Source organism: Myxocyprinus asiaticus, chromosome 11 (assembly GCF_019703515.2).
Source record: "Myxocyprinus asiaticus isolate MX2 ecotype Aquarium Trade chromosome 11, UBuf_Myxa_2, whole genome shotgun sequence".
NCBI classification, from domain to species: Eukaryota; Metazoa; Chordata; class Actinopteri; order Cypriniformes; family Catostomidae; genus Myxocyprinus; species Myxocyprinus asiaticus.
In genome coordinates this window covers 51993304-52010000 of record NC_059354.1, presented here as the reverse complement: position 1 = coordinate 52010000, position 16697 = coordinate 51993304, and the positions used below count along the sequence as shown (strand labels likewise).

Sequence of the window (16697 nt, the reverse complement as noted above, 5' to 3'; positions counted from 1 at the left end):
CCATAAAAACAGCATTAAAGCAGTTCATATGACTCGTGCATTTTATTCGAAGACATGCGATAGCTCTGTGAATCTCAAAAGACTGTGTTTAATAAGTAAATATATAGTATGTGCAGCGCCAGCGTGTTAGTGAATGCTGCTGCTCTGTTGACACAAACTCACACACAGGCTGCTGATGCACACGTGGATATTTTTATCCTTAACAGCGGTGCGCAATATTTGAGCGCTACTCATGAACAACATCTCAGATGTAGATACTCAATAGTTCGGTACACTTATAATATGCATTTAGAACGGCACCGGAGGAGCATTTTACCAGAATCTGAATAAGAAGCGAATTAAACTACTGTGAACTTGCCTACAAACAGACACATACAGGACTTCCTGGAGAGTTCAGAATGTCAAAATAAAAGCGTGAGGGTTTAAAAAGTGCACGATTGAGATATAGTACTGTTGTATTTCAAATTAAAAGTCAATAATAATAATAATAATTAGTTATTATTATTATTATTATTATCATCATTAGTATGTGTTTACAATTTATAACAATATTTAAGTTGAATGGGTTCCAAATAATAACTGTGTGAATGAAAAGTGGACTGATGTCTTACAACTAAACTGAACAAGAGAGAGATCTGAATCCTTTAAAGTCCAGATACAAGTTGAAACATTTTTGCAAAGAAAACTAGTTTCTTTTCTACTGAAGACTTGAAGACTGGAATTACTGTTAATTTTGCTGCTACATTATCCAGTATACTAGTTAATAATCAAGTGTTTCTTAATAAGCTATACATTTATACTGAAATAATGTGTCAGTTAGAGGTTTGTGTTTCTTTACATATTAAAGAGTACTCACAATTAGTTCCACACAATAATGTAAAGATATTCTAAACTGATTATGCAAAAGAACAACACTGGTATCGGATCGGGATCGGCCGATACTGAGATTTCCGATATCGGAAGAGAAAAAGTGGTATCGGTGCATCCCTACAAATTACATCAATACATCCAAAGATATCAATATATGTACTGTATATAAATACACAGTATAAACATATGTACACACATTAGAATCCCCACCACACACATATTAACACACATATATAAAAGATCTTTATACATAACCAAATCAAAACCCAACAACAATCTTGCTGAATTACACTAGCTGACAGAACCTGTTTTAGCCTACATCTCTATGGATTGACTTCTTTCATGTTTGGAGTAAATCCTGGATTTTTACTGCACTCTTTCCCCACAATCCTATCGCCTTCACTTTATGAATTCTGGCCTTTGAAAGCTCCATCATAATAACATCCCTAAAGTACAATAACCATTTCCTAATGTGTAACTTGTGTGGAGGTTGCCAACGCTGTACAATTAACTTCTTTGCTGCTGTTAAACCAGCCAGCAAGATCTTACATTGTTTTTCTGTTAGTTGTAAATGTGAATTGTCATTAAACAACAAAAGAATTGGTTCTGTCGGAATGTCCTTTCCCAGTAATCCTGGCATAATAAAAGTTGCTTTCTTCCAAAATTATTAGACCTCTGGGCAATCCCACACCACATGTTTAAAAGTACCAGAAGTCCTCTGTGTACATGGACCACAAGTTGAACTGGACGTTTGCGTCGCCTGATATCTAGACAAGGGTGTCCAATCAACTCTGTGACTAAATTTAAAATGTATTAATTGATGGTTTGGATTTTTTGATGCCTTTCCCAAACTACCTCCCAAGCTACAGACTCTGGCGTGACCCCTAAATCACCTTCACAATGTTTATGTACACCAAGATTAGAAGATGATATTTCCAAAAGCCAAGAACAAAAAATGGAAATGAAACCTCTAGAAGGAGATTCCAATATCCTCTCAATAACTGGAGGCTTCTCTAGTCCACATCCCCATGGGACACCATAAACTCGGAGTGCCGATCGCAGTGATACAGAAAAAGATGATCCCAGAATATCATAGAAGAAATTGAGTTCTTGAAAACGAAGTAGCTCACTCGCATTATATATATCTCCAAGTGTATGAATACTCTTAGAGGACCAGCCAGGACTTGGATTAAAGGGTTTGTTACCGGAACTGATACCTTTGTTGTTCCAGAATGGCGTGTGAAAATGCGCCTTTAGATTACATTTAATTCTCAACTATCCTAAAATGAGCTATGGTATAATTGTGATTGGACCATAATTAAGCATACATGTATTATTGGTGATATTTGAAAACACTATATCCTGGAGCCTATCTGGTTGAATCAGAACTTCTTCAGTCACCCTCCAAGAGCTGATTAAGTATTCATCATGTTTTCAGTGGAAGTAATTGAAAGGAAAAGTGATAAAGTTGAAAGTTAGGTAATGAGAGAGCACCAATAATTCTGTTGCCAACCATGGGAAAAAGGAAGCATCAAATACCGTTGGAGCATATACTGATACAAAAGCGATTTTTGTTTTTTTGTTTTCTGGAATAGAAGTGCAGAAATAAACATAAATGTCCCAATCCATTCTGACAGGTATTAGTTTTTTCAATAACTACATATAAACTCCATTACATAAGAATTATTGTTCCTTTGGTTTTGGATTTATCACATGAATAAAAGACGACTTTATATGTCCTATTTTGCACGCGGGACACATCACTCGTATTTAAATATGACTCCGCATTTTTGTTCTGTAAAAATTCGAATCATTTCACTCGTTTGAACTTGATATTCAACCCTGTTATCATTCCAGCACAAAAACAATATTTGAACCATTATCAAACACTGATTTTTAGTTTAATCCAAAAGAGGACCAAATTTTGGTCTGTTTGCCCAAACACCAGATCAGCAACCCAACTGAGGTTAACTCCCTCCCTCCCCCAAATAAACTTCCCTCCCCATTTTCCCTCTCCTACCAGTGTTTCAAAGACACGTGACATCACAACGCAGTCACAATTCTAAAGCTCTTATTGATCCCCAACACAATAATGCCACACTTAAATATTTGGCTTGTATTATGTGTCAATTTCTAAAGTAAATCTATAACGGTAATTAACATGTTCCAGGTGACAATTACCATAGCAAAACAAACATCATGCACATGTATGTAAACTAAAACATCTCTTAATGTTACCCCATAATTTTATAAAGTGACCATCATAGATATCGTCCTCACAGATAAACTCAGTGTCTTTAATTGAACCCTTTAATGGTCACCTAAATAATTACAATAAACAAAAGGTACCAACCAACTTCTTAAAGAGCACCTATTATAGTTTTTAAACGTGCCTAATTTTGTTTTAAAGGTCTCATACAATAGATTTACATGCATCCAAGGTCAAAAACACTTTAATTTGCTCATAATTTAAATTGCAGCATTACCTTTTTTTCCCAGTGTCTCAAACGACTCGTTCAATGATCCGTTCTAAAAGATTCATTCTAAACTCCTCCTTTCAGAGAGCATACTCTGCTCTGATTGGTCAGATGTCCCAGTCTGTTGTGATTGGTCTACCGCTTAGTGTAGTGTTTGAGGGCGGGTCAAAGCTGTTCGCGAGCAGCCAGTGAAGACCAGAGGCGGGTTTTTTGTTACCAAATTAGGTAGGTTAGTACAGGAAGTAAGTCTGGAATTACTAACGACTCGTTTCAGGTGTTCAGAATCGGTTCTTTCTTTTGGGAGTCAATAACTCCATTTGTCGTGCGCTTTGATTTTTGAAACTTTGCAGACTTTTTTACATTCACAAACAGCTATATAACACACTACATGAAAGGTGATATTTGAAAAACCGTAATAGGTGCTCTTTAATGTCCAGTTCTGTCGATGGCACCAAAAACTCTTCAGGTTTGCATGAAAAATCCATGTGCAGCATTCACACGGAAAAATCACAACCTAGTCCAGTAAACATTCTTGTCCAAATTTCTGTTCAATTTCCACTTCAGTATGTAATGTCCTCACTCGAACTCGCAGCAGAAAAGGCAAGTCTCCGTCTCGACGGTGTAGCAGTCGCCTTGGTCCTGGTTTCCTCCATTAGCTGTCTTCTGAACTCCTCGGCCTCTTGCACAGTTCCCAATGACACCTGTTTGCCTTGATGTGTCACTCTCAGAATAGCCGGATAAATCATGAACATGGTTATCCCTTTTGCCCAGAGATCTTTCCGTACGTTGTTGAAAGCCTTCCTCTTTTGGGCCATGTGAGCACTGTAATCTGTGAAAAACATGATATTCCTCCCTGCATCCTGGATAGGATTGTTGCTTTTTCTTTGCCTTCCAGGATAGCCTGTCGATCTTTGTACAGTAGCACTTTGAATATCAGGGTTCTGGAATGGGCTCCGGACCCAGAGAAGGAATCCATTCCGGAAGCATCTTCTGAAGAAATCCAGTGGCATCCCCTCCTCCGAGACTGGGGGCTAAATTCATGAGCGTTATGTTGTTTCGCCTCTCGTGATCCTCCAGTGTGGCCATCTTATCATGCAGCTTATCCATTTCGGATGTAACCGCACAAACCTCTCTTTTCAGCCCCCTCGTTTGGGACTGGACCAGATCTACATTACTGAGGGATTTTAGGAAGAGCCTAGAAAACTCCGAACATTATGCCCGTAGGTCACGTTACCTCCTATTTCTTCGGCTCTTAAAGTCAAAAATGTTATGTGGTGTCCAGAGACATCTGACAAAAACACAAGACAGAAAAGACGGCTTTAGACCCTCATGACTGTGTGTGAAGTTTTAAAAAGTATCCGATAGTCTAACATTTTTATTTAAAAAAAGACATATAATGTTCAGGTCATGTGGTGTAACCCTGAGAAAACGTCTTCCTATTCCTGACTCAATTTCATGATATTTGTTAAAAAAAAAATTAAAAGAGAGAGAGAGGAACTTTTACCTTGTAAAATACTGTAGTTAAAAACTTATTTGAAATACACGATTAAGTTGTGCACACTCTATTTTAATATATTTTACTTGATAGTTACACCTCATGACATTTTTAATTCAATCATTGACATATGAAAATCATATGTTGTAACCATCATGTAAAGTATATTAAAATACTTTCCTTGCATCTTGAGAGTTTACACAACTTCATTATTCATAAAAAAAGAAAATAATGAATTTTATTTCAAGGTGAAAAATGTTGTTTTAACAAATATCATGAATTTTTCAGTCAAAAATATCAAGAATATTTCTTATGGTTACTCCATTTGACCTGAACAAAATGTGCCTTTTCATAAAAATGTCTAAACACATTTAATTATATGACAAAATAATGTTTTTTTTTATCGCATCACACGCAGTCATGAGGGTCTGAAGGACTCCTCTCTGTTTTATGTTTTTGACACATGACAGTAAAACAGCTACATGTTAGTTACACCACATGACTTTGATTTAGTTAATATTAATCATATTTTAAAAACACATTTGTTTAATTGTTTAAGAAATATTAATAAATGATTATTCTGCAATATTCGTTTTAAAGAATGTCAACTTTTAATTAGACTTAGGTTTTTGTACTGTCTCCGGACGGTTACACCACATGATATTTTTGAATAGAAGTCTCAAAAATATTATCAAAACGACTTTGAACTCAGTCACTGAAAACATGCTGTTTTGTGTAAACTGCATTTTGTATTTTTTGATTTTCTCCCCAATTTGGAATGCCCAATTCCCAATGTGCTTTTTAAGTCCTCGTGGTGGTGTAGTGACTCGCCTCAATCCAGGTGACGGAGGATGAATCTCAGTTGCCTCCACGTCTGAGACCGTCAATCCGTGCATCTTATCACGTGACTTGAGCGTGTTACCGCGGAGACGTAGCGTGTGTGGATGCTTCATGCTATTCTCCGCGGCATCCATGCACAACTCACCACGCACCCCACCGAGAGCGAGAACCACATTATAGTGACCACGAGGAGGTTACCCCACGTGACTCTACCCTCCCTAGCAACCGGGCCAATTTGGTTGCTTAGGATACCCGACTGGAGTCACTCAGCATGCCCTGGATTCAAACTCACGACTCCAGGTGTGATAGTCAGTGTCAATACTCGCTGAGATACCCAGACCCCCTTTTTATGTATTTTTGAATAATTTAATAGATCTGGATAAAAACGTGTGTTACATCATTGACCCTAAATCACTTCTTTTGGAGAAAATGCTATGAATGTTTTTCAAAAATGAATGAAAGATTACATTCCTACAAATTCCTAAAAAGATCTCAGACAACATCATTTGTCAGTAACCCATATAATAACAATAATAAGAGGTCATTCATGAAAGTGAGCGATTTTACCGGTGGCTGACAGAAGTTAACTGTGTTCAGGGCGAGTTCACTAGCGGTTCCTGGGAGGAAACGTCTCAAGAGATCAACTTTGCAGATTTTAAGTTTACTATCACACATCACTATCTGAAACAAGAGACAGCAGAGAATGAGAGCAGAGATGAACCAGAGGAAGGTACAGTAGATCATTGACCTTTGACCCCTCTGAGCTCTGCAGCTGTAGTTTGACTCCTCTTGTGTGTTTTCAGATGCGTTTCCTCTGGCCATGCAGGACCTGCTGTGCATGAACAATGACTTTCCTCCTCGAGCTCACTGTCTGGTCCGATGGTAAGCTGTCAATATGAATTCAAAATGCACTCTGATCTCATTGTGAACCGTTCATTGGTGCATGTTATTCCCCCCCCAGAAATGTTTGTCTTAATCTTTTATCAAAATGTAAAAACTTGCTCCACCTCTGAAAACAACTTTTCTTTTCACCTGAATTCATCACTTAAAGCACCAGTCATATTGACACCTGACACCATTCAATAAATTTTTCATGGATAAAATCAAGTTCATATGTTACGGAAGCACCCAGACGTGTTATAAACTAAACTATATACAGTATACAGTACTGTACTCTATATTCAGTGTATGATGTTATTTTCAGGTACGGTGTGCGTGAGTTTTTGGTGATTTCTCCAGGAGCAAACTGTGAAGCCATCATCAGTGAATCTAAATGTAACCTGCTGCTGAGTTCAGTGTCCATCGCTCTCGCCAACACCGGCTGGTGAGTGAGCGCTTACACGCTGATGATGTCACACACGAGCAGAGAGAGACAGCTGTCTATAGTCACATAGAGACAGACACCAGCGCTGCTCCTGCTCTCTCTCATCACTTCATTATTGCCTTTGTGTTGATGCATTACATGTGCTGGTGGAGTGAGAGCTGAGTGTAAGCCCTTCAAAGGCAAAACACAGTAACTACATATTTTGTCAAAATTGAGTTAAAACTAAAATCATGTCTCTTAGACTATAATCGCTCCTGTGACAGACTCTACAGTACTTCCTCTGCTGTTAATAATGACGAAGTGGCTTGTTGTTCAAGTTCAGCCTTTTTTATTAAGACAAAATAAGAGTGACAATAGATAAAAATAATTCAACATGATCAATTTTCTTGGTTTCAGAAGTTTCATGAACTGTATGTTTTTCAGTAACAAGTTGTTTGAAGGGAGTTGTTGAATTAAAACTAAGAAAAATAATGCCAGTTTACAAGGTTTACATTTAGGCATTTAGCAGTTTTTAGCATTTTAATTAAGAATAACCCCTTGTACACTTATCAATAGAGAACCCCGTTCCATCTGTTCGGATCAAATTTGACCCACAAATCTTTTTTATATTTTTTTATGTAATGAAACAATCTTCACTAAAGTAAAAACACTAAAGTTATGCAGTTCTCATGAGATTTTATGGTACTTGTGACCTTATTTACAGTACCTCTAAATTACTCAATTCATTTATGTTCAAATAAAGGACATTTTATCTTCACTTCAATAAATACTATGGCAGGTCAAATTTGACCCGAACAGTATGAACTGGGGACTGTTTGACAAAACCACAAAGACACATTGAATGTAGTCCAGATATTTTTTGTGTGTTCAGGTGGCAAGTTTATGATACGTCACCAAGCCTTGTACCGCTCAGATTAAGGAAACCTTTTTTATAAAAAAAAAAAAAAGTAAATGAGGGGGCCTGGGTATCTCAGCGAGAATTAACGCTGACTATCACACCTGGAGTCGTGAGTTTGAATCCAGGGTGTGCTGAGTGACTCCAGCCAGGTCTCCTAAGCAACCAAATTGGCCCGGTTGCTAGGGAGGGTAGAGTCACATGGGGTAACCTCCTCGTGGTCGTGATTAGTCGTTCTCGCTCTCAATGGGGCGTGTGGTGAGTTGTGTGTGGATCGTGGAGAGTAGCATGAGCCTCCACATGCTGTGAGTCTCCGCGGTGTCATGCACAACGAGTCACGTGATAAGATGCACAGATTGACGGTCTCAGACGCGGAGGCAACTGAGACTTGTCCTCCACCACCCGGATTGAGGTGAGTAACAGCGCCAACACAAGGACCTACTAAGTAGTGGGAATTGGGCAAAAATGACCCAAACAGTGATTAAGGGTGAAACCATTTCAAATCATCTTGAGGCCCTTAGCTTTTATAATCTACATTCGGATGCACAATCAAACAACTTCAAAGCCATTTCACTGCAAAAAGTTTTACTGTTGTTGTAGTTACTGTGATTTGGCTTTGTACTCTCCTCCTGAAACACTTCCAGCACCCATTGGGCGAAACTTAAACACCCGCCATAACCCGCTAGCATAGCAGCGGAGACTTCTGCATGGCTAAGCACCGTTTACAGTTTCTTCAAAAGAAAATCCTGATTACTGTTCTGTCACTACAGACATAATTGATCCCTCAGATCACGAGTGTTGTTGAGGAGAGCTGTGCTGTTACTGTACTAAGAGATCACACTCATTTTCACCTGCTGCAGGACGATAAAACAGACGTAACCATCTAGAGCATCCTGGCAAGCACCACTCACATCTTTAGGAAAAGTAAAAATATAATCATTATAATTATCACTCATTCAAATAGTCCCTTTAAAACACCCTTAACAAGCTGTAATTACAGCTTTATTTTCTGTTAATGCATAATTTCCTGTAAAGCTGTTGTGAAAGCGCTATACGAATAAAAATGACTTGATTTAATTTGTATCACATGCATTCGTAATCGTTATTATAGTAATTATGTCCATACTGGCTCAAATGTAATCTTTTAAATGTAAAACATCTGTCAATTTCAAATAGTTGTTGGATTAAAAAATGACTTTTTATCATTTCCTTTGCTGATGTCATTAATCACACATGCATGTGCGTTTATACCATGATTTATATCATTATATTTATATCATATGATGCATGTGTTCCTGCATTAGTGTCAATAGTGTCTGTGTGAACACATGCGCAGGTGTGTGTGTGTGAATGCTGTATGTGGATGTGTAGATTTATTGCGTTTTGTGATTGTAATATATTCACTTGAGTGGTTCATATGACGGCATGAATTATGGGTATTGAGAGATACTTCAGCTGTGAGTGACTGAATGAACTTCTTTTGTTCAGATGTTTGATTGTTGACTGATGTCAGGAGTATCCTCTTAGATTCATCTTGCTTTATTTGTGTTTTTTCTTAATAAAAGAAATCCTTATTAAATATAAATTAAATGGGTTCAGTGTGGCACAGATGGCACTGTTGCCGTGGTGACACTAGGTGGTGCTGTTGATCTGTGTTAGTGTCACTGCTGAACACTGTAAGACAGACCGTAAATATCACAACATGTCTGTGTCATGCAATGTTTATTACTGTGCTGAACATGAGACCATGTCATTAGAGCAGGTGTGTGTGTGTGTGTGTGTGTTTTTCAGTCAGGTGCCGCTGTTCGTTCAGATCCAGCAGAAGTGGAGGAGGATGTACTCAGGTGAGTGTCAGGGGTCGGGCATTCGTACAGACTTTGAGATGGTGCACCTGCGTAAAGTTCCCAGTCAATACAACCACCTGTCAGGACTGCTGGACGTCTTCAAGAACAAGATTGTGAGTACAGAGGAACATCTGATCATCTTACGTTGAGTTGTGTTTCATACACACACACACAGAACATGCAGATAATGTCTGAATGTTTGACTGTAGAAATGAAGCATTGAGGAGCATCAGACGTTTGTTCTTGTGCTTCAGTCTGAAGACACTGTTACATGAATCAGTTTATTTCTGCAGCGTGTCAAATGTTTCTTTATTTCTCCAGCGTGTCAAATGTTTCTTTATTTCTCCTTCAATATCTCCCACATATCTGCTGCAAAAATGCCATCATTTAGATTTTGGTTGTCGAGAAGTTCCTCACTGAAGGTTTATCTAGTCATTCATTGTCATCTTTATTAAACAGAACTCTCTTCTAATCACAACACATCTTGTATTGAAACTTTTCTATGTATTTTATATGAATGTTCTCCGAGCAGATTCTCTTGCAGTGAATTGATTGTCATTTAAGGGTGTATGTGATTGTACCGTTATTCAGCTGACGTGGAGATGCAGATGTCTGATAAAGCAGTGAACACACATTCATTATTCTGTAGTTCAGTTTGACTTTTCTTGTATTGTTGGTGTTCCCTCATTGGTGTGATGATGTCACAGGGCTGCCCACTGACGCCGCTGCCGCCCATCAACATCTCCATTCGCTTCACGTATGTTCTGCAGGACTGGCAGCAGTGCTCATGGCCTCAGCAGCCGCCAGGTACAATCAGTCATCACGCTTTCACAGTGTAACCGAGTTTCATTCTGTGACGGAGCTGCTTCATGTGCAACTTAAAGCTTGATTTCTTCATGGGCAGTTAGACAGTCTGTCTGTACCAAAGACTCCTGTTTACTTTTTCTTTCACTCAGTATTTTGTGACAGACCCAGAGATCCTAATTTATTGATCATGTAGTAAGCATTTTACAAAATCAATGATTCACTAGAGCGTGCAGTAATGCAAAAACATTTACAGGAGCACAGCCTCTCCTAACTTAAATGAAGCACATTACGAACGCTGAGAGTATAAATCTCATTTGTGTCTCAAATCCATGTGAGCTGCCTACATAAACAGCACTCTTGGCCATCACAGGCGTTTGAACGTTCTCATCGAAATGCTGTCCATGTAGGGAGCTCACTAGAGTTTGAGACGAGGCGCAGCAGACACAGAGTTATCGATGTTCTGCAGTGTGATCGTTTTTGCAGATGTTTTTGTTGGATACATTTCAGAAGCTTTGATTGTTGCCATGGAGTCTGAAGATCTCTGTCAATATTATATTTCCTCAGTGGATTGAGCGCTGTATGAGTGTTTACTTCTGTATTAAACTCTATGGGACATGTTGACACAGGCAGAAGATCATATTCTATGTATATCCTCAGTTGATTAATTTCAGCACTGTATATTACTTTGATGCTGCAATGGTAATCTTAAGCTATAATGAAAGTCAAAGTTTAATATAAAATGAATCTTTATTTCAGACTTTGATGCTCTTCTCGCGGGTGAGGTGGGGGGCGTGGAGTTCGGCAAACTTCCTTTCGGAGCTTGTGAAGATCCAATCAGGTGTGTTTGTGTGCAAAGGTCACAGTGGTAATTAATGTATGAGTTTGAAACACACTTAGCACAGAAACACCGAACTGCATTAGAGGGAAAGTGACGAAAATAGATTTGACTATAGCTGTAAGTATAATGCCAGCGGCGTACTGTACACTGCACCTTCAAACGTAAAGCACAATCCAATAATGCAATGTGACATTATTACATCAATAATAGCAAAATGTGCTAATTGTCATTATAGTAATTAGAAAAACATCTAAATCTCATTTCTTTAATGCATATGAAAATGATCCTTTCCAGACACAATCATGTTTTTTTTATTATTAAAACTGCATGAATTAAATACAACAAATACAATCATGATCACAAGTATGCAGTTGTACAGTGTGAATGATATTATGAGAATTTAAATGTGCAAAATATTATTTCTTATTTCTCTCTATTGATTTGAGTATTTTTCATGAGATTCACCCATATAGAAATATTACTCGTCAGTACTGTGATGATGGACAAACACAGCAGTCTCATTTCCTGTTGTTGGATCTGTTTGTTTTGTTACAGACTTTTGGAAGATAAATTAGTGCTCAGAATACACTTTATACAGTATATGGACAAAGTTTTGGGGGAACAAATATTTCCAACTCTGAGTTTGAACCAGTTGGGTAGATTAGTACATATTAAATCAGCTTGACCAGAAACATCTGACAGTATTTACTGTATAGTTTATGTGGTGCGTATCTTAACACCTTTTACCGTATTCTTATTATTCTCAGATTAGGTAAAGTAAGTCGAATCTGGCCTAAATAAGCATTTTAAAAATACTTAGAATCTGGACAGAAGAGTCCTTTGTGGTAAGTTCTCGCTCACAATCTCAAAACATTAATAAAATTAAAGCCTGGGTAGGCAAATTTCTTATAATCAAATCAAATTAAATTTATTGGTTACAGTTTCTTTTCTAGCAGTCAAAACAATTGTACAGTTGAAGTCAGAAGTTTACATACATTTAGGTTGAAGTCATTAAAACTCATTTTATAATCATTCCACAGATTTAATATTAGCAAACTACAGTTTTGGCAAGTCGTTTAGGACATCTACTTTGTGCATGACACGAGTAATTTTTCCAGCAATTGTTTACAGACAGATTGTTTCACTTTTAATTGACTATATCACAATTCCAGTGGCTCAGATGTTTACATACACTAAGTTAACTGTGCCTTTAAGCAGCTTGGAAAATTCCAGAAAATGATGTCAAGCCTTTAGACAATTAGACAATTATCTTCTGATAGGAGGTGTACTGAATTGGAGGTGTACCTGTGGATGTATTTTAAGGACTACCTTCAAACTCAGTGCCTCTTTGCTTGACATCATGGGAAAATCAAAAGAAATCAGCCAAGACCCCAGAAAAACATTGTGGACCTCCACAAGTCTGATTCATCCTTGGGAGCAATTTCTAAACACCTGAAGGTACCACGTTCATCTGTACAAACAATAGTACGCAAGTATAAACACCATGGGACCACACAGCCATCATACCGCTCAGGAAGGAGACACATTCTGTCTCCTAGAGATGAACGTAGTTTGGTGCGAAAGTGCAAATCAATCCCAGAACAACAGCAAAGGACCTTGTGAAGATGCTGGAGGAAACGGGTACACAAGTATCTATATCTACAGTAAAACGAGTCCTATATCGACATAACCTGAAAGGCTGCTCAGCAAGGAAGAAGCTACTGCTCCAAAACCGCCATAAAAAAGCCAGACTACAGTTTGCAAGTGCACATGGGGACAAAGATCTTACTTTCTGGAGAAATGTCCTCTGGTCTGATGAAACAAAAATTGAACTGTTTGGCCATAATGACCATCGTTATGTTTGGAGGAAAAAGGGTGAGGCTTGCAAGCCGAAGAACACCATCCCAACCGTGAAGCATGGGGGTGGCAGCATCATGTTGTGGGGGTGCTTTGCTGCAGGAGGGACTGGTGCACTTCACAAAATAGATGGCATCATGAGGAAGGAAAATTATGTGGATATATTGAAGCAACATCTCAAGACATCAGACAGGAAGTTAAAGCTCGGTCACAAATGGGTCTTCCAAATGGACAGTGACCCCAAGCATACCTCCAAAGTTGTGGCAAAATGGATTAAGGACAACAAAGTCAAGGTATTGGAGTGGCCATCATAAAGTCCTGACCTCAATCTGATAGAACATTTGTGGGCAGAACTGAAAAAGTGTGTGTGACCAAGGAGGTCTACAAACCTGACTCAGTTACACCAGTTCTGTCTGGAGGAATGGGACAAAATTCCAGCAACTTATTGTGAGAAGCTTGTGGAAGGATACCCAAAACATTTGACCCAAGTTAAACAATTTAAAGGCAATGCTCCCAAATACTAACAAAGTGTATGTAAACTTCTGACCCACTGGGAATGTGATGAAAGAAATAAAAGCTGAAATAAATCATTCTCTCTACTATTATTCTGACATTTCACATTCTTAAAATAAAGTAGTGATCCTAACTGACCTAAGACAGGGAATGTTTTCTACGATTAAATGTCAGGAATTGTGAAAAACTGAGTTTAAATGTATTTGGCTAAGATGTATGTAAACTTCTGACTTCAACTGTAGGTAAATAAAAAGTAAAAAATAAAGTACAAAGATCAAAAAAGTTTTTCTATCAAAGGCAATATCAGCAAGGCATCTGAGATACTGTTCAAAATGAAGCAGCATCTGATGTAATTATCATTGCATCAGTCTTTTATAGACGTCCTGTTTATCGGTAACTGCCCAGCTGGTGTCGTCAGTTGTAACTTTGAGTCCTCCTACAAAAGTCTCTTTAAAGTCTTTGCCTAAAGTTTTTCTCCGCTGTTGTCCACAAAAATTTAACTCTCTATCCATGGTAATATATCTTTCTTTTTCTCTCTATTCTAAATCAAATAAAATACTTGCACAGCAAAACAGTCTCGTCTTTATCCCACTCTGTGCCCCTCACTCGTACACCCATAAATCTTACTTTGCCAACCATATTCTCTCTCTGCTCTTATCTCCTTTGGCCGACATTTTGTCTGCACAACATGTTCAGACATGACCTATCTACAGTAACGTGTTCTTTCTGGTCTAAACTGTATGTAATAAATTATGTTTACCTTATTTAATACATACAACACTAATGGGTAAACATACAGTAGTATACAAATACTCATAGTTTCATGTATCTCTTCTAAACAAAATATTATATTTAATACATTGTCTAAATATGTGTATCAAAATACATATATAAAATAATCAAATAAGTATGCAGGGTAATTGCATTTTCTCCACATTGCACAGCACGTTACACGACAGAAACCTTCAAACACTCTGTGACCCAAGCAATCAGAAGAGAAAATGTTTTTTTGATGCCATCCAGATCAAAAGTTATAAGCAACAATTTACTTGAAATATAAAACTGTTGGTGGCGCTAGAGAGTTTTTAGACAGACATCCCCAAATTTGCCCTGATTTAAGTTTAGACTCTATCTAACTTTTTACCATCTGAGCTGCTGGAGACGCCCAGCCAGATGCAGAAATATCTAATAATAATAATAATAATAATAATAATAATAATAATAATAATAAAATCATCAGATTAAATAGATCCATACACACCTTCAGAGCTCGAGCTCTTATCTAAAAGATGCGCATCTGTTTATAAAGAAATGAGGGATAATCTTTCACATTTTACTTTTCAACAAGTGACTGATGAAGCAATGAATGGATTAGTAAAGACTCCAAATGTCAATGAAATTGAGATCAAATGTCCATTTTGCTTTTCTTTCTTTTGTCAGTGAGTTGCACCTTTCAACAACGTGGCCGAATCTGACGGAGGGAATCGTTGTGGATAATGATGTTTATTCGTAAGTATTCAGCAGATTTCACTGTCCCTCACATCACAAAACTATGAAAATAGAACAGTGATGTCATGTTTTTATGCATGTGAATAATTCATGAATATTCATCATGCACAAGAAACTCAGTGTCAGATTAATGTTTCATCACCTCATAAGAAAGCTGTCTGCAATGATCATGTTGAAGAATCTCAACGCTGCTGCTGAATGAATCAAAGCCCAAATCGATTCACGCCGAATGATTTTACGCCTTTTTAGTGGAGTGTCGAAATGCTGCTTGGTGTGGTGTAGTGTCTCATTAGCACTATTTGCTTTGTTTCATCAAATCTGCAGCGTTTGCATTGAGCGTGTGGCTGTATGGTGATGAACTCTCACTTCTGAAGTAGAACAAACATGAACACCTGTGTATGATAAAGGAGTGCACTATGAAGTGTACTTAAGCCAGCTCTAATGTCATATCTCAAACACATACGAGCGGTGAACATGAGTACTCAAGTACTCAGGAGTGACGATCAGTGATCGATCACGAGAACACAACAATTGTGTGACTTGTATTTTGTGATTGGATACTCTCAGAACTGTCAAGTCATTTTTAATAGTATTGCACTTTTCACAACACACATCGTTTCAAAGCAGCTTTACAGAAAATCATGCAATCATGAAAATGAAACTGTAATATCTGTAAAGTCTTAGAGTCATCATTGTGTAGTTTGATTAAATATGATTGTAAATTTAGTTTAAAAATAAATAATTAAATAATAATTGTATTTTGAACTCCAGTGAGCAAGCTGAAGGCGACTGTGGTAAGGAACACAAAACTCCATAAGATGTTGATTAATGGAGAAAAATAATCTTGAGAGAAACCAGACTCACTGTGGGGGCCTTTCAGTACGAGTCATGGGTGGCGCTCAGCGTTTCGTTTGGAAAGGATGTGACTTCACAAAAACATCTCATCAGAGAACAACTGACAGACAGAACACACGAAGTTAAACAACTATCTTGACACTCGTGCTTTAAAATGCAGCATTTAAGATGTGAGGTGCTGATAAAACATTGAGACGTGATTGAAGGGCTGAAGACATCCGTCTGAAGCAACAATTAAAGGAATATTTCAGTTTTAATAAGTTAAACTTGGTTAACAGCACTGGCAGCATAATGTTGATTACCACAAAAAATATATATATATATAAAAAAAAAGGATAAATCTGGTATTTCATTGGATATAACTTGCCAAATAAATAAATAAATGGACATGAGACATTGATTTGAGTAGAAATTGTTACTATGTGAGAAGAAAGAGACCGCAGAGTCTCCAGAAACATCTGAATTCCACCTCCTGTTTGCTTCGGAGTTCTGTTGGTGTTTATTTGGCAAAAGTGACCGTCTGACTGCACGTTATCCGGCTTATTACACGACTACTTGCCAAATAAATAAATG

At 37.7% G+C, this 16697-nt stretch overlaps 1 protein-coding gene across 2 annotated transcripts in view; it reads left to right on the top strand.

Annotated features, from left to right (window-relative positions):
• Positions 1-16697, top strand: part of rab3gap1 (RAB3 GTPase activating protein subunit 1) — a 45962-nt gene that overhangs the window by 1359 nt on the left and 27906 nt on the right. For both annotated transcript variants that reach the window (XM_051710611.1, XM_051710610.1), the window contains exons 4-10: positions 6280-6412; positions 6486-6564; positions 6887-7006; positions 9693-9858; positions 10453-10552; positions 11309-11390; positions 15201-15269. In XM_051710611.1, coding sequence (XP_051566571.1) covers positions 6280-6412; positions 6486-6564; positions 6887-7006; positions 9693-9858; positions 10453-10552; positions 11309-11390; positions 15201-15269 — 749 coding nt within the window. The remainder of the gene's footprint in view (positions 1-6279; positions 6413-6485; positions 6565-6886; positions 7007-9692; positions 9859-10452; positions 10553-11308; positions 11391-15200; positions 15270-16697) is intronic.